The 24,391-nt window shown below is 35.6% G+C and overlaps 2 protein-coding genes and 1 long non-coding RNA gene across 11 annotated transcripts; 1 reads left to right on the top strand and 2 right to left on the bottom strand.

Moving 5' to 3' along the window:
• Positions 1 to 17: 17 nt before the first annotated feature.
• Positions 18 to 8,280, bottom strand: LOC145137371 (uncharacterized). 8 transcript variants are annotated; one of them, XR_013721008.1, is made up of 8 exons: positions 7,633 to 8,280; positions 2,844 to 3,272; positions 2,213 to 2,368; positions 1,772 to 1,890; positions 1,422 to 1,461; positions 1,234 to 1,339; positions 1,058 to 1,131; positions 18 to 957 (listed from the first exon to the last, which is right to left on the bottom strand). It is a non-coding gene; the product is annotated as an uncharacterized LOC145137371 (long non-coding RNA). The 8 variants fall into 8 exon arrangements; XR_013721006.1 differs by lacking the exon at positions 1,422 to 1,461 and having other exon boundaries at positions 2,881 to 3,272; positions 7,633 to 8,279; XR_013721007.1 differs by lacking the exon at positions 1,422 to 1,461 and having other exon boundaries at positions 3,182 to 3,272; positions 7,633 to 8,275.
• Positions 8,281 to 8,400: 120 nt separating this feature from the next.
• On the top strand, positions 8,401 to 9,979 carry LOC145135522 (GRF1-interacting factor 3-like). Its single transcript, XM_079069785.1, has 4 exons — positions 8,401 to 8,523; positions 8,610 to 8,728; positions 9,177 to 9,253; positions 9,330 to 9,979. Exons 2-4 carry the CDS (start codon positions 8,660 to 8,662, stop codon positions 9,787 to 9,789), a joined length of 606 nt encoding a protein of 201 aa, XP_078925911.1. The 5' UTR covers positions 8,401 to 8,523; positions 8,610 to 8,659; the 3' UTR covers positions 9,790 to 9,979.
• Positions 9,980 to 15,320: 5,341 nt separating this feature from the next.
• LOC145137248 (uncharacterized) lies at positions 15,321 to 19,788 on the bottom strand. Of its 2 annotated transcripts, none has more exons than XM_079071392.1 (15): positions 19,748 to 19,788; positions 19,228 to 19,421; positions 19,085 to 19,135; positions 18,807 to 18,998; positions 18,628 to 18,726; positions 18,478 to 18,533; positions 18,266 to 18,377; positions 17,931 to 18,110; positions 17,608 to 17,841; positions 17,344 to 17,538; positions 17,065 to 17,247; positions 16,733 to 16,981; positions 16,147 to 16,245; positions 15,680 to 16,011; positions 15,321 to 15,607 (listed from the first exon to the last, which is right to left on the bottom strand). In XM_079071392.1, exons 2-15 carry the CDS (start codon positions 19,357 to 19,359, stop codon positions 15,583 to 15,585), a joined length of 2,139 nt encoding a protein of 712 aa, XP_078927518.1. In that variant the 5' UTR covers positions 19,360 to 19,421; positions 19,748 to 19,788; the 3' UTR covers positions 15,321 to 15,582. The 2 variants fall into 2 exon arrangements, with proteins under 2 accessions (XP_078927518.1, XP_078927519.1); XM_079071393.1 differs by lacking the exon at positions 19,748 to 19,788 and adding an exon at positions 19,568 to 19,586.
• Between the last annotated feature and the right edge of the window lie 4,603 nt (positions 19,789 to 24,391).

Here is a 24,391-nt window from a genome sequence, read left to right as displayed (position 1 = left end):
TATTAAATTGATCCAAGTTTGAAGCAAGTTGAATATTTATATTTGGTAAGTAAAATTTAAACGAAAATGAGTAAATTGTTATAGTATGAAGTGGCAATAAAATGCTAAACATTGTTGTATAAACAGAACACTTCATACATGCTCTTATTATATGCATATCACCAATGTTTTGGAATTTGGATAGATTTGCCCCTAAACATTGAAGATGCATTAAAAACTGTGTCACTAATGTATGCTCTCTCCTGTCCAAGCTCCTATAAAACCATATTGGCAAATTTATGAGATTTATCACATAATCATTACTATAGATGCAGGAAATGCATTCTCAAAGTAACAAAGAATTTACTTTGAAGAAATGACAAAAATAAAATAAAATGATCAATAAAACCATCAATCGTGAACATATTTGACTAATCCAAATTAAAGATGCACCATGCAATTAATAGAGGCATCACAAAATTTTTGGACAGATTTGCCCCTGAAACGGTATACTTGATATGTATGTATTAGGGGTGGGGTAACGACAAACCTCATGTTTTGCTTCTGTGTAGCTTTTCCTGAAAGTACACAAATGAATTTATGTTGAGCAAAAACATAGTAAGATTACCTTCTTGGGCTTGTTCTATACAAACCAAAGAAAGTACATTCAAAACTTTTCAAAAAACATAAGATAAGAAAGCCATTAAACCATCTTAATATTTACAAAAAAAATAACATCTCATATGTATCTGTGATTATAAAAAACAGAAAGAGAGAGGGCAATGTTGTTTACCTCAGAATATGCACTTAGACATCATGACGTGACTGGGTACAAATGCAATTAGGCAATAGTTTAACTGATATGAGAACACATAAAGCCAATAAAGTCATTTTTTGATACATACCTGCTCTAGAAAAGTATTCAACCTCATTTGGTTCAAAAGATGCAGAAAAATAGCTACCTCATCCTACCCCCTGCTGCTTCCATGGTAAGGTGTGGTCCATTTGGCATTAGAAATTAATTACTATTAACTAAATTTTATAAAGAGAAAAACATCAAATTAATTCGTTTTCATACCTATTGCTTGTATACTTCGATTTGCCAATCTCAATCAAGACCAGGGGCATGTTCAAATCATAATAGGTGCTGGTCTGAAACATGTTGTATGAAGAAAACTACAGAGTTTAGGAAATTTTTTATTTAAAATTACTTGTAAACACTTAATTACAATGTATTACGTTGGTATACATTACCTGTAGGTGTCAAGTACTTCATAAAACCACAAAAATTGCCATTACCACCCATGGTTATGTCAAAAGGACGGATTTTTTTGATAAACGGTGATGATCCAAGCATTTCCTGAAAGCGTAAACTTGAAAAGGTATTAGAAAGCCATTCTAACATTAAAGATATCAATCAAGCCAAGGGCACCGTTTCCAACCCTCTCAAATTCGCTTCCAAGATCTCATTTTTTTCAGCATCTGATAAAAAATGCAAATTAAGAGCTTGTTTTTCACATCAAGTGTTGTACACACGAATACACACATGGATGGATAGATACAAAGATACAAACACAAATAGACACATAGGTACATACACATATACTTAGAGATACCTATATAAATCCACACAACAAATAACTCAAAAGGAGCATGCAATTGTAATGGGAGTATGATGCACTCTTACCGTTAATTGAAACACTTTCTAGGGTTTTCAAATAAATCTGAGTGGTGGTGGTTGTAAAGTGGTTTAGAGAGAGAGAGAGAGAGAGAGAGAGAGAGAGAGACGAACCTATAATGTACGATGTTGGTGATGCGGTTGTAGCAGGGGTGGAAGATGGTGTCATAAAAGAAGGCGACCTTTGATGCTATGGTCTTCTAACGATGGTGACGGTTCGAGATGGGTAAAAGCTGGATTGAGGGGAAACTTTGAATAATAAATCAAAAGAGTAAAAAAATATATGTAATAGAATCATTCAGGCTGATCCAAGAAATAATTCACCTGCCCAAAGGCCAGTCAGTTCAACTAAAAACCTAATTTAGTTCAAAAATGAAAACAAAATCATACTTTAGAAAATGAATACTTGGAATCAAGTTTCTGATCGACAAATAAACTCTTCATCAGCTCTAAAATCGATAAATTTGTTTAATGTATAAGAAACAATAACACAACAATGTATGTAGAGGCAAAATTCAGGAAGTAGATAGAAAATTCATTGGATATTTGAATCACCTTCATAGAACAGATGCAACTTAACGTATTATTGATTTGGTGACTGTTAGAGGGGTCACCTGAACTCATCTACTTGAATTCTTGCCTTTCTTTCAACGTTGCCTTGATAAAAACCCATCTAATCTTGTACAGTAACCATATAAGGCCATTTGTTTCCTAATTAGAGGTCCAAAAAAGTATTATTGAAATTTTCACACGCCAGTCTTAAAATTTGCTAATGGTATTTAAAAATCATCATTGGAATTTCATCAAATACATGGCGTGCACTCAATGACGCTAGATAACAGATTCCGACAAATTCAGCTTGAAATCAAACCCTACCAGTTAAGTGCCCTAATTTATGTTGGTTTGCCATGGAAACAATCAGAAGAATTATTGAAATGTAATAGGTAGATATGGATATGTAAATTGGGATGTCTTTATGCAAAAGTATCTGATAGATGAAGTTTGTATGTTTTTTTTGAACAAAAACATAATAACTACGGATTTAAGTTTCAATTATTTGTTAACTAATGCAAGGTTTTTACAATACAACAAAACTTATATACATTACTTGTGAAATTCTCATCAGATATCACTATATGAAGCAAGAACTGTATGTATAAGCAATTTAAGGTGATCCACGGGTTACCGGTAAGGATGAGAGTGGTGTTGGACTGATACTGAACCTTTAGTCTTTAGCTTTTATGAACAGGGAAGTCCATATCTGATCAATTCTGAGCAACAGGGTAAAAGTGAATAAGTGATTGGAATGACATTTTTTTTCGAATAGCTAACAAAGAGGACTTGGATTACAGAAGGCGCCGTTCGCAGAAAAAAAAAGAATTTTACATAACAAATAAGGGATGCTTAGTCGATCGCCGATATTGCACTAATTTAGTTCGTCGTGGGCCATGAACTTGGAGGTGCGTTTGACTTCAAATTAGCTATGTTTTGAACAACTTTAAGATGCAAGACAAATATATATACCTTGATGCCATCAAATCCTCCTTTGACTTATTCCAGTGAAATAAATCCTTGTGATAAAATGGATTAAGCAATGAAATGACCTGATTCAATACTGCAAGCATAGAAATATTAGTGAGGTACAACTCCAGTAGCAACAAAATGAATTTCTCCTCCATTAGCGGTTTATGGTGAGCAATTGAAATGTGACAGCAGTTAACCAAAACAATATTAACTTTACTAAGTACTAACACTAACAGAGAGAAAAGAAATGGATACCAGACAACGATGTCTTAGAACCAATCCGTCATCGAATCAATAGCTTAATGAAATGACCGAAGTCGGTGTCACTGATTTCCCTATCACCCTTGCTTAAAGAAAAGTGGAAGACAACGGTAGTGACCGAAATCGACGTCCGCTACTCCAATTTGAACGTACATTGGCAAAAATCAGAAACTTCAAAATAAGAACTACATCTTCCATAATCGACCTACAGAGCGACAATTAGGGCATGAAATAAAACCGGAAGATGCAAAATCGAGCTATGATCTGATGCGATTCCCTTCCATCTCCAATTCCTTGATTCACCTTCATGTCCAACAACAAAACCATGAACGATGTAGAGTGATGTTAGTGTTACGAGGAGACAAAGACACTTGAACCGAGGAAAACCCACAAAGCAAAAAAATTGGGGAACAGCATCACCGATGGCAGCAGAGGACGGTGGAATGGTCGTCGATGGCAGCTGCTGTGAACATATTTGGCTTTCAAATTCAAAATGAAGGGACATATATTGGGTGTCATCATTACGGCGGAAGATGATGTGGTGGTTGTTAACAGATCAAGGAGATGAAGGAGGGTGGAGCGTTCGATTTTGGAGAGAAAAGATGAGAGAGAATGTAACTATAGTTCCTTGATTTATGCTTTGAATTGGTCATCACGATTAAGCAGAGAAAAAGTCAGGTCAAAGAGAACAAAAGTAGATAATTAGGAAACCGATGAGTGAGAGAGGTAAAGATATGCATGGCTTTATTGTACATTCAGCTTAAAGTCTTGAACGTCTTAAATTTATTTTTAGAAATAGTAAGGTTTGTATAATATGTATATATATATATATATATATATATATATATATATATATATATATATATATATAGAGAGAGAGAGAGAGAGAGAGAGAGAGAAAACTATAGAGACAAAACTGCACAAATGGTCCCTGTGGTTAGCTGGAAATTGCCACATTGATCCAAAAAAGTTTGGACTAGCACCAGAGGTCCAAACTTTTTTATAATGAAGATTTTACCCTTACCTTTTACTTTTTCAATTTTATTTATTTATTTAAATATTTTACTGGTTAAAAAAATAAAAAGAATTTAAAAGAAAAGACAAATCTCTCTCTCTCTCTCTCTCTCTCTCTCTCTCTCTCTCTCTCTCTTCTTCCCCATAAACGACCACTTCCTTTTCTCTCTCTCATTTTCTTTTCTTCCCCTCGTTGCTGCTTCATTCCCTAACCACCGGCGACACCAAGAAATACCCCAACACCATCGAGGACCACCTTGCTCCACCACGTCACCACCGCAGCTGCCCACCACCCTCTACTCCCCCACTTCCTTTACCGATCAAACCCAACCCAACTCCCTTCCTTTCTCTTCGTTCTCGCCGAAAGGAAAGCAAAACAGGAGGCAACAAGGGTAGCAACGAGGACGAACCGAGAATGGGGTGGCGCTGAATAGATCTGAAAAATCGATCAAACTTCAACCAATGATCTAAATAGATCTGAAAAACCGATCAATAGATCTGAAAATCGAGCCACATATCTGTTGTAATCGATAGTGGGGCTCGATGCAAGAACATGAAGAGAGAGATAGAGAGTGGTAGTGGCTTACCAATGGCAGAAAATGGTGGTGGTGTCAAGATGGGTGGTGGCAGCGGTGATGTTACGGTGGTCCCTGGTAGTTTTCTGGTGGCCTCACTATCGGTGGCTGGTTGTCGGAACTCCTTAGCAGCAGTTCGGTGGTGGCTATGGGTGGTCATTGGTGGCTGCTAGTCACGGTCTAAGGTAAAAGGTGGAGGTTGGTGATGTTTGTTCTAACAATGGTAGAAGTGTGTGGATTTAAGGTGATCGTGGGTATTAGTCCAAGAACAACAAATAAGAATATGTTCTCTTTCACTCTATAATTTATGCAATTTCTTGTCATACCAAAAGCAATCCTCTACACTAACTCAATGATGGAGAGAGAGAGAAAGAGAGAGAGAGAGAGAGAGAGAGAGAGAGATTTATTTTTATTTTTATTTTTTTAGAGAGAGAGAGAGAGAGAGATTTATTTTTATTTTTATTTTCTTGTTTTTTTTTTTAAATCAGAAAATCAGAATAAGAAATAAGAAAAAAGAGAAAATCATATTAACAGGGGCAAATCCGTCATTTTGAAAATAATCAGAACAGATTGGACCAAAGACGCAACAAAATGAAAGTTTTAGACCACCGGTGCTAGTCCAAATCTTTTTGGACCAAAGTGGCATTTTTCGACATATCACAGGAACCATTTGTGCAGTTTAGTTAATTATAAAATTAGAAAGATAGGTGTTTTGTTCTTATTGTATTATACAGAGTTGATTATTTTAAAAATAAAATAAAATATGTTTACTAATAATTTAATAAAAACATTTAAAAATTAAAATTAAATTAAATTTGGAATGAATTCGTAACAGAATTTAATATTCGGATTACTTCGTCATAAAATATAATGTTTGCATCAAATTCGTAACAAAATTTAAAATATAGGTCAAAGCTATAAAATTGAAAAGATGGGTATTTGTATAATACAGAAAACATAAGTTGCTTACATTTTAAAAATAAAATAAGTTTATTTACAATTTAATACAAACATTTTAAAAAATAAATTAAATTATATTTGGAATGAATTCGTAACAAAATTTAGTTTTCGTACTAAACTTATAATAAAATTTAAAATCTGAAAAAAGTATAAAATTAAAAAAAAAATGATGATAGACAAATATACATAAAACATGAATTGAAAACATGAATTTGATTAAAAGAATAAAAGCATTTCAATTTTATTTTTCAAGAAGATGTTTGGAATTTCATTTTGAACTTCAAAAATATTGTAGACAAAAGGAATGAAAACGTTAATTTGATTAAAAGAATAAAAACATTTAAGTTTCATTTTCCAAGAGGGTGTTTAATATTTCATTTCGAACTTCAAAATGACTTTTCGCATGAAAGAACTTATTGAATTAAGAAAATAAGAAAAAAAAAATTAAAAAGTGTTTGATTATTTTTGTAGTAGAAAAAATCAATAAATCAATAAGTTTTTTTTAAATGTTTATTTTAGTTTATATATGTTTTAAGGGAAATTTGTCTTTTATAAAAATAAAAAATTTTGAAAAGTCAAAAATCAAAACATATTAAAATCTACTTATAGGGAAAAAAATGGAAAATAAATATAATAATGACAATTTAGGGGTCGTTTGATAGCTGCTGGCTGAGTTAGTTCTGGCTGAGTTAGTGCTAACTGAGTTAGAACTTCTGACCGAGTCCATATCTGACTGAAACCATGTTGTTTGATTATATCTCTGACTGACTGTAATTATTGATGACAAATGACCATATTACCCATTGATGGAAAACTTCATATAACTCTAAAAATAACAATGAATTTTATTCTTGGTTCTAGAAAAGACAATGAACTTTGATACTTTAATAAAACAATCCTATAATTGGGTAGATTATTCAATGAACAATGCCTTAATAAGAAAATAGAAAACAAAATTTTCTTATAAGAAAAAAGAAATCAAGTAAACAATTTGTTAATCTCACATTAATACTTCATTTATAATAAATAAAATCATCACTCCCACCAAGCACATCAAAACCCATCTATCATCCATAAATCATTTATAATAAATAAAAAATAGCCAGAAATCACAATACAAAAACACCAAAAATGCTTAAATCTTAAATCTCGTCTCAACATGTTGTTTTGCCTATATTCTCAATATACTGTTTTGCCAATATTCCCAAGTGTTTGCTAACCTTCAATATGCTCCTATCTTTAATATACCAATTAATTATACGTATAATAGAGCTAACTACAAAAACGCAAATCATCAACAACTAAAAAGGAGTTTCATCATTGCGTCTTCTTGAGTCTACACATCCAAAGAACTTCATCAATCAGAAAATATTCATTATAAAGAGAATTATAGAATACATATGTTAATTAGCATAAAAACCAATAAGAGCACAAAGCATCCAACTGGAGATATGGAAATTCGCACTACACAAAACACAAACCCTAGCCCTAAATAACCATCTCAAGCCAAATTGATTTGTGCAAAAACACAAAACTAATAAACGAAAATCATCCGGCTGCAATATTTAATTTTTAATAAAAGATAAGATGATTTCAGAGAAGAAAGAAAATTGATTTCACATATGGAGAATAGGAGCTTACCGGCTGGAGAAAGAAGGCGTTAGGTGGCGGCGCTCATGTTTGGTGGCCGGAGATAATCGCTTGTGTGGTAGCGCTCAAAGACATAGTGGCGGAGGAAGTCGTTGGAATGGAGGGAGATGGAGAAGAGAAGTGTACACGACGTCTAGCTGAGGAAGGGGTTCCATCGGAGTTGGGCGTCGTTGGAAAGCGGTGGACGGCGACGCAAGTTTGGACGACGACAACAAAGAAAACAGAGGATCTAGGTGGGAGGAGATGTTGAATGATCGAGGTGAGATTATGTAGGGAGAAAACGTTGTCAATAAGGAGAAGGGTAAAGGAGGTAAAAGAAATCTTTGGTCTCGGTCAGACTATATTTTTCCAAGGACCGAATCAATAGCGTGAGCCATTATTTGTGGACCGGGTCAGACAAAATAGTGATCTATCAAACAAACTGGACCCAATCAGAAAATAATGCTGACCAGACCCGGTCAACAAGTTATCAAACACACCCTTAGTCTTTTCAGTTTGCCGAATGATCAAAATCACAAGCAAACTATCTCAAAAGGATCACCAATCCAAAAAAAATCATGGCTTGGACTAAAACCCAAAAAAATTACATACCACAGGGACTATTTTTGCAATTTATATTTTTTTTGAGTTAAAAAACCCAATAAATCAAAAGAAACCTAAACATGACCCATTTTTATGGATGATATATAAAGGGTGTATAAATGGAAAGATAAAATGTATTATAAAATGTGTTTATAGCCGACCCGTGTATAAATTCGAACACGTTTGGACCATCACAATCCATTTTCTCGGTTCTGCAAAACACCGTTTACGACACGCAACGGTTTTGAGTTTTGAGTTTTGAGTCGTAGTCGGCGGCATATGCAGACAAACAAATTCTCGGTTTGTCTCCTTCTGCCCCTCAAATTCATTCGTCTCCCTTTTTTTGCCTTTCAATTTCATTGTTTTTGCCTTTTGGTTTCTCGCAGGGTTTAGGGTTCAGCTCCTCTACAGATTAAAATAAATCTCCCGCTACAAAATGCAGCAGCCGCCCCCTCCGGCGTCGAAGCTCTCCCCCAATGCCATCACCACCGAGCAGATTCAAAAGGTTTCTTAGTGTTCCGATTGATTTTCTCTATTATAATCTTTCAAATAGTTTTAACCTTTAGTTTGCCCCATTAATCGATGAATACTTTTCCCAGTTTGTTCCTAAACTTTCAGATCTTACATAACTCTTTTTGCTCTTCATTTGATCATATTAGCCGCAAATTTACACCAATGCGTCGATTTAGAGTGTATATGTTATGTTATGGGTGTCTTCTTGTATTTAACAGATCATCGCCATTAACGATTTCATTAAGTAGTTTTGATGTGTTCTGTTGGACGATTGTTAACAAAAGAACGTCTTTCATAACAACTACAGATTCTTTGCCCTAATACTTGCAATCGTGACATACCATGTTAATCGCTACATAGTATTTGATAGGAAGGAATTGGGGAAAGAACGGAATAAGTAGTAGAAAATACATCAATTGATTGTGTTGATCCGATTGCAGTGCCTTGAGGACAACAAGAACCTGATCATGGCTATAATGGAAAATCAAAACCTTGGAAAGTTCCAGGAATGTGCTCAGTAAGTTGATTACAGCATTTATTCATATATTGATCATGTAAAAATGTAACCTTTTTGAGAAATTTAACTAATTTAGGTATCAAGCAGTACTCCAAAAGAACTTAATGTACTTAGCTGCCATTGCTGATACTCACCCACCTCCACCAACACCAACGCCAACACCACAAATACCAAATCATTCTCAGGGGAATCCAAGCTTGCCACCAGGTTTCATGCCTCAGCAGCCTAATAATTTAATGCAGCAACCTCAACCCGTAGCTCCTCCTCAGCTTCCTATTGGTGGTGGTGGTGGTGGTCAGAAACTGCCATTTCAGTTGAATTCACTTCGGACCCCAGAGCAGCAACAACAATTGTTACAGTTTCAGCAACAGCAGCAGCAGCAGCTTCAGGCACAGATGGGTCTGAGGCCTGGTGGTGGTGGTCAGGGTGGTTTGTTTGGGATGCATCAAGTTATGAACCATGGTGGTGGTGGTGGTGATTTGATAAATGGACAAGGAAGCAAGCAAGATGGATCTGAAGGTAATAGGGATTCATGAATTTATCCTTAAATTATATATAGATAGGAAAAAAACCAAATCCAGTATCTTTTCGTGTTTGTTGTCTGGAAAAGTGGTCTGCTTTGTGGGTTTTGTATTGTAGCTGCCCAATAAGGTGTTGAGAGAACTGATTTCACCATGTTCTAAGAAATGTATTTTTATCAAGGATAATGCATTCATGCTTCAACAATCTCTCATATCTTGGAGGTATATTATTTGGTTTGTGTAGAATGTTTTTGAAAGGAATGGAATACGTTTGAAGGGTTAGGATAGCTTGAGTTTAGACATAAAAGAGTTGATACTTACATCATCTTAAAGTAGTTAAATGGAAGTTGAAGAGTTTAAATTAAGAGATGAAGACAAATGTACCCATATTGGCATAAGGTTTGTCACAAAATAGCCATATTTTTTCAAATTTCTTAAAATAAGGGATAGGCTAAAGAGACACCTCATTTATCATTTAGACACCCTATATAGTTTTTAAGGTATTTTTATTGGTTGAAATTGTATTGTTTTCTGAAAAAGATGATTAAAAATAATTACCTATAGGTTGACTTTTAAGGCCGGACGGAGTGGACTGCGGAGAAACCGCGGGATCGGTTCCTGCACTTAAGCACACCGCACCGTGGGTGCGGGAAAGGAACGGCGGGAAGAGGCTGGGGAGAGAGTCCCGCTCTCTCTCTCTCTTCTAACCATTGGGTGACGCGTTTTTTTTTTTCTTTTTTACTCCAAACGGCTATATAGCCGTTATATATATATATATATATATATATATATATATATATATATATATATATATTTCTTTTTTCCTTCCCTTTTCTTAACCTATAAATACTCAAACATTTTATCATTTTTTTTAACCCATAATCTATATTTCTCTCTAAAAAATATTACTCAAAATGTCATCATCTTCATCATCCGATTCGACGGCGGTAGAGGAGGCTAAGTTTATCGGTTCCGTAATGGCGAAAACGGTTGCATACTATCAAAACCGACTAGGTGAAACATCACATGCACGACCTAACCTAAGAAAGCCGCCGTTACGTAGAAATCACGAAGCCGGACACGATCGCCTTATAGAAGATTATTTTGTAGATGACGCCGTCTACGCTGTAAAGTTTCGATGTCGGTTCCGGATGAGGAAGGAACTATTCTTACGTATTGTTGGCGATTTGGAAGGCCGCTTTCCATATTTCCAATGGAAAATGGATGCAAGGGGAAAAAAAGGTTTCTCTCCCATTCAAAAATGCACGGCTTCAATTCGTCAGCTAGCATACGGCATGGGCGCAGACAAATGGGACGAGTATTTTAGGATGTCAGAGCGTACCGTGCGGGAGTCTGTGTACAAGTTCTGCAAAGCGATCTGTTTGGTTTATAGGCAACGATATTTGCGCAAACCAACTATCAACGATATCCACCAATTGTATACGGTGCATGAAGGCAAACATGGATTCCCTGGAATGCTAGGTAGTATCGATTGCATGCATTGGAGTTGGTCATTATGCCCCAACGCATGGCGTGGTCAGTACATGAGAGGCGACCACAAAGAGCCGACGATCATTCTAGAGGCTATCGCATCACATGATCTTTGGATATGGCATGCATTCTTTGGTCCAGTTGGTGCAAACAATGACATCAACGTGCTAGACCAGTTGCCTGTATTCAACGATATCTACCTTGGAAAGTCACACGATGTACCTTTTCAAGCAAATGGGGTAGCATATAAGCGTGGATACTATCTTACTGACGGTATATATCCTCCCTTGTCTGTTTTTGTGAAATCGTTTACATGTCCTAACGACCCGAAAATGAAAAAGTTCAAAGAGGCGCAAGAGTCAGCTAGGAAGAATGTGGAGCGAGCATTTGGTGTACTTAAGAGACGTTGGCAAGTACTAACGGTCGGGGCAAGGTCATATGAGGTGAAAAGGTTACAACACGTAATGTATGCATGTATCATATTGCATAATATGATTCTTGAAGACGAAGGAAGAGCGATATGCCGATACAACGAAAATGAAGTTTTGCCAAATGTCGAAAGAGTAGTCGTTGGTACACAAGAGTATAGGGTGAATAGAAGATAAGTACACAATCGCGACATTCATCAGGCCCTTGGTGCTGATTTGGTGGAGCACATTTATAGGGCTCATATTCAGCCCCGTATGAGTTATCTCACGATAATTTGTTTGACGAATCAGACGAGGATTCTGATATGTTCGTCGAGAGTGAAGATTCCGACGACGAGAGTGACGCTGGAGAGAATGATGCAGACGATCAAAGCGATGACGAAGACGATGATTGCGAGTGACGTATCTAGGTTTAAATAAAATTAGGATATTAATTAATAATTTTTACTATGTTGTAGGTTGTTTGATTTTTTTTTTTTTTTTTGCGGTTTTTTTTTCTACTTATTTAAATATTAGGGTTAATGTAATTTTTATTTTACTTAATGAAATGCTTTTTATTTTTAATTAAATTTTATGTTTGATATTAATTTAAAAATTATAAATCAAAAAAAAATTATTTTATTTAATATAAAAAAAAAAAAAAGTGAGGGAAGGGCTTCCCACCCATTCCTTGGCTTTTAGGTGAGGGAAAGAGGGGTAGGCCCACCAAAAGTGAGGGAAGCTTCCCTCCCACTCCTTCCAGTCTAATAAAGATGAGCAACACCCTAAAATAACTATATGTTTCACATAGGGTTATTGTGTAATTGGGGACTTCACTAAGAATTTGGTTTTTGACTTGTGTATTGCATCTTGTGGAATTGTGTTTTGCAATGCCAATGGTGATGCAAAATTGTCATTTTTACCGTGAAATTAGCCAAAATGAGTGTAATATAGCTACAAGTTTTATTGTTTTTCCACATAAGCTCAAATTAAAAATATTTTATCTTCCAAATTTAGGGGTTGAAAATAATGTCGTCTAGATCATCCACAAGGGTAAAGTAGTTGCAAGAATCTACGATAATAATAATAATAATAATAATAATAATAATAGTAATAAATTGTCGTTTCAAAGACTATGAATTTAATTGATCGATCCTAAATTCATCCCATGATGTTGGCTTCAGTCATAAGGCCTTTTATTGCGGTAGAGACTTTAAGGACTTTTAGTCTTTTACTGTGGTGGAGATTTTTATGCCTAGCAATATTGTTAGTTTCTATGCATGACATAGAAGTCAATCATGGAGACTTCAAAAAGTGCAAACAAATTATTGCATGTAGAGAATGTAACACTGAAAATATCGAGAACAATTATTAAATGATTTATCGAGATGAATGAAATTAAAGTTGCAAAAAAGATGGATATGCGATTCTAATTTGGGCACTTCTCGTCTTTTAAATGCTTCCACCATCTTGACAAAGAAATTTGAGTGAGAAAGATTTATTGATGACAACAAAAATAACTATTTCATTTACAATGTCGAATATGGGTGGAAATAAAATTAGTCATGATTTTTTTTAGCACAGTTGAATTTTGTAAGAAACTAGCAAAAGAACTAGAAAAAAAAGTTACAAGGAAATAGCAAAAAAAGGGTTTTGAAGCCATTCACTCCAAATACTATCACTAGTTCTGTATAAGAAGTGAAGAAAACAGCTAATGGTTTTCAAGATCGACTTTGAAAAGACGTATCATTCGGTTTCTTGGGATTTTCTTGAACTAGTGTTGCAATTCATGGGGTTCGGCCCCATGTAGATGGGTTGAATTCGTGGTTGTCTTTATCCACTCAGGGTCTCGGTCTTGGTCAATGGTAGTCCTTCGGTGGAGTTTCCTCTACAAGGAAGGTTGTGTCAAAGAGATCCTCTATCTCCCTCTTTTTTTATTTTGGTGATGGAAAGGTTAGTTGTTGTATTTTTTCCGTGGTGTCATGATTGGTTCTTTGTATGTGTCTCACTTATTGTATGTAGATAATGTGTGTGTGTGTGTTGGGGTGTAGGGGGGGGGGGGGTAGGGGAATGCTGTAATTATTGCAATCTTTTGATTGTGTTGGGGCTCAATCTAAACCAGTGGTGGAGGCAGAACAAAAGTTTAGGGTTAGCACAATTTTTTTTTTACCTTGTTTATGATTTTTTTTCGAGTTCAGGTTAAACATAAACAGGTTCGAAATTTTTGTATTTTTTGTGAGAAATTTAAACCAAAATGTTCCCCGTGATAATATATCTTCATTTATTTCTACCTCAATAGGAACATCAGTATCATGAATCGAACATATAACAATAGCCTCACATTCAGCAGCATATATTATATCTCTGGTTCTGTTAGAGGACATTGCTCGTGCAAAGGAGTCATGTTATGCCCCCCCCCCCCCCCCCCAACAACTTTTAAAGAAGCCAAAATCCCGTTCCATGCCCTTTCTTATTGATTTTTGTGCCGTCTTGAACCGTTTTTCGGTAGCTATATGTGGAAATTATTTCATAAAAGTGGCCCAATTTGGGTATATCCTATTTTCAAGGTAGAACGCCGTTTGTATTTTTTCCATTCAAATTAAATGAACATTTTGGTGTTTTTCTAAGATATTTATAGTTAATTATGGGCGATTGGTAGGGGTTGCTTAAGTCATTGTTCGAACAAGCGACACCATAATATGCATGCAACAATTATAAATCTTATGACACTACCGCTTCAAGCATCATTGTTGGGTACTTGTGATCACCTCTCATGTATTGGCCTCGAATGCCATTTGACAATGCCTCCAATTCTAATATGAGCAATCAATGCTATTAAGCATTCTAGAAAATCCATGTCCGGTTTCATGTATACTATACAAAAGTTGAATGTCGTTGGAGTTGGATTGTGCAAAAATCCATCTCCATATAGTTTGATAATACCATAATTGGAGTGTTAAAAAGACTTTAACGTGAAGTTATTTCTAACATATTCAAGTACTCATCCAACGTATTTGTCGTATTCTTGTATCCTAGTTGCCATATTGCAGATGTTTATTTTTGCAATGAACTAGAACTTATTTGAAACCTTACAACCCACATTGTTTCAAAATATGGATATGTTCTTTCCATGTCTTCAACAATAAAAATGAACAAATGTTTGCTCATCCGGAACCTTTTTCGAAAATATTCGTCACCGAAGATTGCATTTTTAGCAAAGTAATCTCAAATCACACCCATTTTGCAGCTTCACGATCTCTCCTCACAATATTTCTTGAATTGCAACGCACATTTCAACTTGCAGAGCCTAAAGTGTTTGTGCAGTTTGAGCAAGTGCCGACAAAAGTTGAATGTTACTACTTTCAGTATCGGGTGAAGATGATAAAAGATGATTTATTTCCACAACATAATTGTTGCACGCACATGATCATCCAAACTAGAGATGAATTCACTGAATTTGAAAGTTTGGATGAAATTGGAGAGGGTTTGAATGGAATTTGAGAAAGTTTGGATTTTAGAGTGGTAGAAAGTTGTTTATGTATGTAATTAGATTACTTTTATAAACAAATAACCAATGATAATGAATTCCCATCATACACCATACCAATGACAATCAAACATGTCACAAAATGGAATCTTGAATTTCAATTGTCGCAATCCGCAAACCAAACACGGTCTCTTACTATATATTATGGGGGTTTCCATAGTTATAAATGAAAAAAGCTGCTATTGTGGATACTCTTAGTAGAGTGTTTTAAGAGTGCAAGTGGGAGTGTGGGTAGAATTTTAATCCATTGAAATCATTTTTAAATAACCAACAGACCATAAATAGTAGATACACAAAGGAAGAAATTTTAAATTATAATTCCAATTCCAGTTCTAACCGGAATTCTATAACCATCTTCCTTCATTACACTTGGAAGCTTCCTCGACTCCTGTCACAGAAACAAAAGTTAATAAACAATTATCTCAAAGAAAAGACAATAATGTAAATGTATTATACCTACCTGCCCCCCTGCTGTTTCCCATTGTAATTTGGAGTAGTTGTAGCTGTGGGCCTCCCGTTTTGTCTCATTTGATCATTCTGTTTGGTGACAAGTCTTACGCCACCAACACCATTAGCATTTCCATAATTGGAGGTGACAGCTGGCATTGGGGCCTTCTTCAATCGGGTTCTTGCCATGGGAGTGACAGCAACCGAAGACAGCAGCGACAGATTGGAAGAGGTTGCTGAGTCAGCAACAGCAGCAGCACGCACTTTTGCATGAGCCACCATAGCTGCAATGATTTCCTGTGCACCCTCCCTCACCTGAATATAATCCCCTTCAATCACAAACAACTGAAACACAAAGAAAAAAAAAAAGTTTAATTCAACTCATTTACACACGCACAAGCAAATATATATATATATATATATATATATATATATATATATATATATATATATAATCAGAATTCAGAAACATGAACTCACTTCAGGATGACTTCCCAGAAAGGCAACCAACTTTCCATGCCTGTTCTCGTAATCAGACCAACGAAGAGGTGCAAGCATTTTTGTCAGTCTGCTCAACAGCTGTCAAAACAGTAAAAGTCAAACTGCCAACTGTCAAATACTCAAATAAGAAATACCAACCAACTTTACTCTTTTCATCAACATAAGCAATATGCTTTTATTTTTACCCATAATAACAATACACTAGCATTTCTATACCATAATAGCAACAAGCTTAAATTTCTTTAACCAATAATGGCCATATCTTACTCATAAAAGCAGAAAGCTTATAGTTTTTACATGTAATAGCAATGTACTTGCATCTCTTTACATATGATAGCAATATTTAATAAATAAAGTACAATGCCGATATTTGTTGCAAAGTGCCGTTGCGTTGCTATATATAGGTAAAAAAAAAACCAAGTATGTTGCTAATTATTAGCCTGTTATGGATAAAATATAAAGTAAATTAGCAAGAGTAAACTATATTGCTATTCCCTGCAACTTTATTGATATAAAATGATAATGAAGGCATAAAAATAAAAAACTTATGTTACGGGCTACCAACCGTTGAGCTGATCTGTATTCTTCCTCCAGGAGCAGGTGGAATTGTACGAACAACACAAGCCAACAAAGTTTCTTCATCGAAAAGACCCATTTTTGTTTCAGAAGCAGTGGGGGCACTTGTGCCTTCACTGACCTTTAATGGCTGAATCATTTCAGATACAATGCTACCAGCAGAACCAAGCTGTTGCTGTTCTGTAGCTGGACTTTGAGCTTCAGTTCCATGACTAGACAGAAAACTTGCATTCTTTCCCTGTTACTCAAAAGTCAACACTTAATCTTAGTGGGGGGGAAAATAAAATAGCAAAAAAACAAATTTGGTAACATAAAGCTAACCTGGTGTAAATTGCCATTGTCAGAATCACTCAACCTTAAAGTGTCATGAAACTGAGACGATATTTGCTGCAAGCTCTGCTGTGATTGCTCATTTACAGCCGCTTCATACTGTCTCAATGAATTTTGATCATCTTGGGAAGAATACTGTTCATGAATTGGGATTTGTAAACTTTCTGAGATAGCCTGTGAAACACTTACCAAATAAGTATACAGTGAAACTCTTATGAAATCACGAATTAGAATATATATATATATATATATATATATATTCTAGTTCACCTGTTGATTCTGCCAAGTGGGCAAAGAATGAAACTGGCCAACATGAGACTGAACAAGATGTGAATTCACATTTTGAGGTAACCCTTGATGGTGCAGAATATATGGATGCAGAGGTGCCAGCTGTCCAGGTGAAAAGAAAGCTGGCATTCCATGCATTGACTGAGGAGCAACTTGAACAGCAGGAAGATTTTCATTCTGACATGCAATAGATTATTATTATTTTATGAAATGACTTTCTGTATACATATAGATACCAACATCTACCTGTGAAGAGACAACTTCTGCATCCCCATTTTGGACACCCCTAGAATCGCCAGCAGGGCTGTTTCCTCCTCTACCCTCCAGCTGGCTTCCATTGTTATGCACAAAATGAGATACATCCTTTACATGAGTAGTGAGGGGCCCATTTGAGATAGTTCCATTTCTTTCTCTTGCCTCAGACAACTCAATTTCAAGTTGTTGTAGTGTGTGCAGATGAATCCTCTCCATCTCAGCAAACTGACACATCATACTATATTATTATTGATGCCAAAATATGTGAATAAATAATATGTAATTTGCAATTATAGCTAATTAAAATTAACGACCTGTCTCTGGCAACCAACCCAAAGTTGATTGTAGTGTTCAGTGCGTTCTCTGAGTTCAGCTTGTAATGAGTGGTTTGTATTTGACTGCAAGGCATCCATCTCCTGAACACGTGAAATCCAAGCTTGTGCCTCTCTTATCTGCTCATCTTTAAAGATTATCGTTTCTTGAGCAACTCTATGCTGAAAGAAATGGCAAGGGTAAGCAATAAAGCTGTGTAAGAAAAGAAGCAAAAAGCAGGAAGCAGATGCTAACAATACAATCCAAGAGTATGTGTGTGACTAAAGGAAAAGAGTGGACATGTTCTTGTAAGTCATAAACATACAGAGTAGAGTACCTGTTCCTGTAATTCCAAGAACTGGCACTCTTTTTCTTGAACATGTTCTTGTAAGTCATGGATTTTTTGAAGATGTTGAGCCCTTTCAGCTTCAGCATTATCACGCTCTCTCCTACAAAATATTATTTACCAACTTTATGTTACATTCATCAAACATAAAACTGGGAACTAAACTGTCACTATTCACTAACACATATGTTTTAAAGAAATACCGGAAAGTTGCCAGTTCTTTGTTTTGCTCTCTTAAGAGGTCCTCTTTAGCCCATGCCTGTACCATTAGATAATAGTGTAATTATATTAAACAATGACAGATATTAAGAGAAGGAAATGAAGGTTTACAGTTTACAGTTTGAAACACATACCGCTTCATGGTCCAATCTAATTGCATGAAGTTCCTTATCTTTATCATCCAAAGTCCTTTGTAATTCCATTATAGCCTTTTCCCTTTCATGTAGTTGCTCCTTCATACACCCACATTTCAGTAAGTGACAATTAATTGTATAGCGAAACATAAATTATAGGATCAGACATTCTTACTAACCTGAAGTTTAACAGTTGCAGAAATGTGCTCTTTGATCTGAGAATCAAAGCGTTCCTGCATTCCCATTACTTCTGACCTGGCTATAAGTCGAGCTTTGAGATTTATCTCTAAATGTTGAAGTTGTTCTCTTTGTTTCACAATATCATCAAGACGCAATTCATGATCGGGACCCCCATTCACAGATTCTCTTCCCTGATGCACACAAATCACACTCCTTTAAGCCTAACTTGAATAAAAGAAAATGTAAAAACACCAACTCAAACGAACAAGTATCATACATCGTATAACAGTGTCTCGTCGCCTTGCCCTAGCTTCGAACGGTCCAAATCCTGATAATAGAAACAGATTTCATGTACTAAAACCCTAACATTGTGAGGGGAAAAAATCCGAAAAACGAAAAACATCAGTTAAAAGAACTTACGTCGTTGCCGGAGTTTTGAACTGGATGGTCTGAAACAACACGCCATTCTTTCCGAGAAGACTGAGACTGGGAAGATGGCATCGTCAGGGAAACACCACGCGCTGCTACGGCGACGCTAGCGGCCGCCTCCATCGAAAATCGAACTTATACGCACCGGCAACACCAATTGGTTTTTTTGTTCTGAGTAGGAAACCCTAAAAGGGAATCAAAAAGAAAAACTGAGAAACTGGAACAATTTAACAGGACAAAAGATCACGAACACGAAAACCCTAGTTAAGCGAGTCAATAAGAGTACGAATCGCGCGCGACTTGGACAAAATCTAAGCGATCAATGCAGTACCCAGTACCACTGTTGATTAGGGAAAAGAGTATTCTCGATTTCGCGATTGAATTAAGGGTTTTAGTTTAGACAGAACGAAAATCGATTGCCTTAAGATACTATATATTATTTTATATATTATATATTATATGTTGTAGCAAAAGAAATAAAAAAAAATCACAAAAAAATAAAACAGCATACAGATAGATAAACAGTCATATGGAGGGATGATTGGGCAAATTTTTGACGGAGGATTGAGCTCCCGCCATTTATATCTATATCAAGGATTTAGTTGGCCCTCTAACGCGCCTTTTCATGAGCGTGTATGAGTGTATCTACTTGCTGATTTTTTTAACAGTAATTGGGCTTTTTTTTTTATCTAATTATTATTATTATTATTATTATTAGTTATAAATATGAGTGTATCTACTTGCTGATTTTTTTAACAGTAATTGGGCTTTTTTTTTATCTAATTATTATTATTATTATTATTATTAGATATAAATAAGTAGGTTTTTATAAAAATATAAATATTTTGTGAAAATGAAAACATCCAATGAGAATAGTACACGTGTGTTATAGAATTAAAAGAATTTTCTGAAATTTTTTTAACAAAAAAATCTAAGAACCAATTGTGATTGTCGAAATTTAAAGCGATCAACGGTCAAAAAATAGATTTACATTTGTACATTGTACGCACATACAACGGATAATACCATAAATCCACTTTACCAAAAACTCATTCATTTAAAAAAAATTAACCCATGTTTTTTATCGAAAAAAAACGAATATGCTATTGTTCATGATTTTTTGTCCTCTTTCCATAGAGATTCATGTTTATGTATAAAAAATAAACTATTTATTTCGAAAAAAACTCACTTCGTTTTGTAAATTTTTTTCAATACTTAAGTTTATTTTTATCCAAAAAAAAATAATTATACCAAAATCTCAATTTTTTGTTCTCTATTAATAAACATCATTAAAAAAAACTTGATTAGTTCAGATTCTCATTGTAAATTTAAACTGTAAATATTTCAATTTTAACATTCACAATGTCAATCTGACTTACTATTATTCATATTGTGAATCTATTCAGATTCAAAATGTGAATCTGGACAGATTTACAATGTGAATCTGTAAAGGTGAATCATGAACAATAGTATATTTGTTTTTTTTTTTCGATAAAAAACATGGCCTAAAAAAATTCAACAAAAAAAAATGAAATATGTTTTGTTATAATTTGATGCATGTGCGTTTATTGTAAAAGTCAACAACTCTTCATTTTCCCGTTGATCACTTTAAATTCTAACGTTTTAGATTTGTTCATGAGTTCATTGATTAATAATGGTTCTCTATTGAACTTTTTCACACACACACACACACACACACACATATATATATATATATATATATATATATATATATATATATATAAGAATTATGGAAAACAAAAAAACCCTAAAAATCATAAAAATGCATAAAAAAAATACTTAGACATCACAAATCTTTTTTTTTAACTTTATATAACAAAAAATCACTACTTTTTTAAAAAATTCGCTGAAAAAAAGTTAAAAATCGATTTTTTTTTTGTTTTTTTTCAAAAAACATTTCAGCGAATTTTAATAAAAATGTGCTATTTTTTGGTATAAAAAGTCAAAAGAAAGTTTTGTGATCTCTAATTATTTTTTTTATTTTTTTTAGGGTTTTTTTGTTTTCCATATAACCTAAACCTATATATATATATATATATATATATATATATATATATATATATATATATATATATATATATATATTGCTAGGTTATAATGTGGACGAACAACTATCGTGCAGACGTGTGGACAGTGTTATTCTATTATAATTACTAAAAAAATAAGTTGTTTAGTAATGTGAATACGTTCAACCCCACACAATTATTGTCATTTCCATTCATTCTCACTAATTATTATTCATTTTTGTTCTCACGTATCGTTTTTCACTCATTTTCATTCTTACAAAATACGAATCGATAAACATCCTAACAACATTCTGACATAATGTAAATAATAAAAAAAATTTATAATAACCTTATAGAAGATTTAATTTGTGAGAATGTATGATAATGACAATAGTTATGTAAGATTGAACGTATTCACATTATCAAAATGAGAAATTAGAATTAAGATTCATTAAGTGGTTATTTTGACCTAAAGATTCAGTCAGCTCTTAATATGCTAAGAGAAGTATTAAGATGTTTGTATGTATGTATGAATAGGTCTTGAGAAATAATATAGATCAAGAATGCATCAATTGAAGATAAGAGCCAATAAGGGTAGTTAGTCCTCGCTAACTAATAAGTTGAGTTATAACTTTCACTGTCTCTTTATATGATGTTATATATATATATATATATATATATATATGTGTGTGTGTGTGTGTGTGTATGTAAGAGTCATGTATCTGAACATGACAAAGAAAAAAGAAGAGGATTATATGCACTATAATCCTATGTAAGAGTATGCACTTGTGGTTATACATTTAAGATCATGTATCTAAGCATGTGTATATAATCAAAGTATGTATAGATGTTGTGACATCCCCAATTTTGTAACGCCCAAAATTTTCAAACAATTTTTCACATTTTAAAAAAACATAATTTCATTCACAATATTATAAAAATCATATTGTATCACATAACACTCCAGAAAACATATCCCAAGATCACAAGTATAAAAAAGCTCCTCATGTGTGTACTGATCATGTCGGCGCCTTCTCGCGATCCTCACTGGTACCTGAAACACATAACACGACACTGTAAGCATAAATGCTTAGTGAGTTCCCCAAAATACCACATGTAACACATATTAGCCACTCGAGGCTATAGCTGTGTGGACCCTCCGGTCCTAACTCTGTGGACCCTCTGGTCCTAACTCTGTGAACCTTCCGGTTCTAACTCTGTAACTCTGGATTACACACAGCATATATCACATAGAAATAATACAGTGCAACACCTCACATACATAACATACAAGATACTCTATCACATAGCCCTATTACCACTCAAGGTAAAGTATGGTGAGAAGACTCACCTCGGGTGACTCGGTAAATCTCGAACTCTGAATTACTGCGCTAGCCTTCTCCTAATCACATAAATAATTACTCTAATTAATACAACTTCTAAAGGCTAGGTCAACCCCTCTCTATAAGTTCTATAAGAAGGGCAAAAGACCAATTTCCCCCTCTAATGGCTCATAAGACCAACCACTAACTAAACCCTAAAAGTCAACAAAAGTCAATGGTCAACATTGACCGGACTCGCCGAGTGCACTAGAGTGACTCGGCGAGTACATGTCTGTACTCTACGTCCCTGGTCCTCCCTGGACTCGCTGGTCAACCCGGTGCTCCATGGGTCGTCACAGGTCGCGAGTCGCGGGGCAACCCGACTCGACTCGTCGAGTCCCTTATGGACTCGGCGAGTTCCTCCCATGAAAACCCTCAAAAGATCTCTTGAGGTCAGATCTGCTTCACCAAACAGTAGATCCATCCTTTTAACACTCAAAAGTCACGTAAAGGTGCAACCTTTACGTGCATGCATCCCATATCAAGCCTCAAATGGAGAAATAACACTAGAAATGGCAACCTAGTCTCCAATTCTCCATGAATCAGCATAAAGCAGAGTGGGAAAGGTCCTCTGGACCTCTATGGGTCCATATCTGATGTCAAAATCTCAAAGTGGACCTCATACTCTCTAGATCTTCCATAAAACGAGGGTAAAAACCCTAAAAGCAAGAAATCCAACAATATAACACGAAATGGGAAAGGTTTATACCTCAAAAGATGATACCACAAGATGATTAGCTCAGATCCAGTCCCCTTCACGTTCTAGATGTGTGCTCCTATTTTCCTTCAAGCCAAACCACACAAAAAGATGAAGAAATAGCCTCCTTTTGCTCTCAACTCTCTTACTACTCTCTCTAGGGTTCCTCTGGGGTGCATTGGCCGCAAATGGAGGCCATAAAGGCCTTTAAATAGGGCTCAGGCCCCGAGGATTAGGGTTTCACTTAACAGCGCGGACTCGTCGAGTCCACGCATGGACTCGCCGAGTCCATTCATTTAATATAGTCAGCAACGTCGTTCCTACTCGGCGAGTTTAAGCGTCAACTCGCCGAGTCCCTCTCTAATATTCAATAAAGATACATAAAATAAGATACCTGGGAATCCGGATGTTACAATTCTCCCCCACTAGAATCTGACTTCGCCCTCGAAGTCCTGCTCATCGAACAACTCTGGATGCTGCTCCCGCATCTCCAACTCCGGCTCCCAGGTCAGCTCGGACCCTTTCCGATGTTGCCACTGGACCTGCACCAGGGGGACTCCCTTGTTCCTCAGAACCTTGATCTTCCGATCCCGGATCGCAATCGGCCTCTCAGCATAATTCAGGCTCGCATCCACCTGAATATCCTCCAATGACACCATCGCCGACTCGTCGGCTATACACTTCCTCAACTGGGACACGTGGAAGGTATTGTGAATCTGCCTCAACTCCTCAGGTAACTCCAGCCGATATGCTACCTTGCCCACCCTAGCGGTCACCCTGAATGGACCGATGTACCGGGGCCCCAACTTGCCCCTCTTCCTGAATCGAATCACTCATTTCCAAGGAGATACCTTCAGGAGTACAAAATCTCCCACCTGGAACTCAAGATCGGATCGTCGCCTATCCACGTAACTCTTCTGACGACTCTGGGCCGTCAGTAACCTCTGTCTAACCTGCTGTATCTGCTCTGTCGTCCGAAGCACTATCTCAGTGCTACCCATCACACGCTGCCCTACCTCTCCCCAGCATATGGGAGTCCGACACCTCCT

The sequence above is a fragment of the Lactuca virosa genome, chromosome 9 (genome assembly GCF_052849685.1).
Source record: "Lactuca virosa cultivar CGN04683 chromosome 9, Lactuca_virosa_CGN04683_v6, whole genome shotgun sequence".
NCBI classification, from domain to species: Eukaryota; Viridiplantae; Streptophyta; class Magnoliopsida; order Asterales; family Asteraceae; genus Lactuca; species Lactuca virosa.
This window is presented reverse-complemented; position numbering and strand designations above follow the sequence as displayed.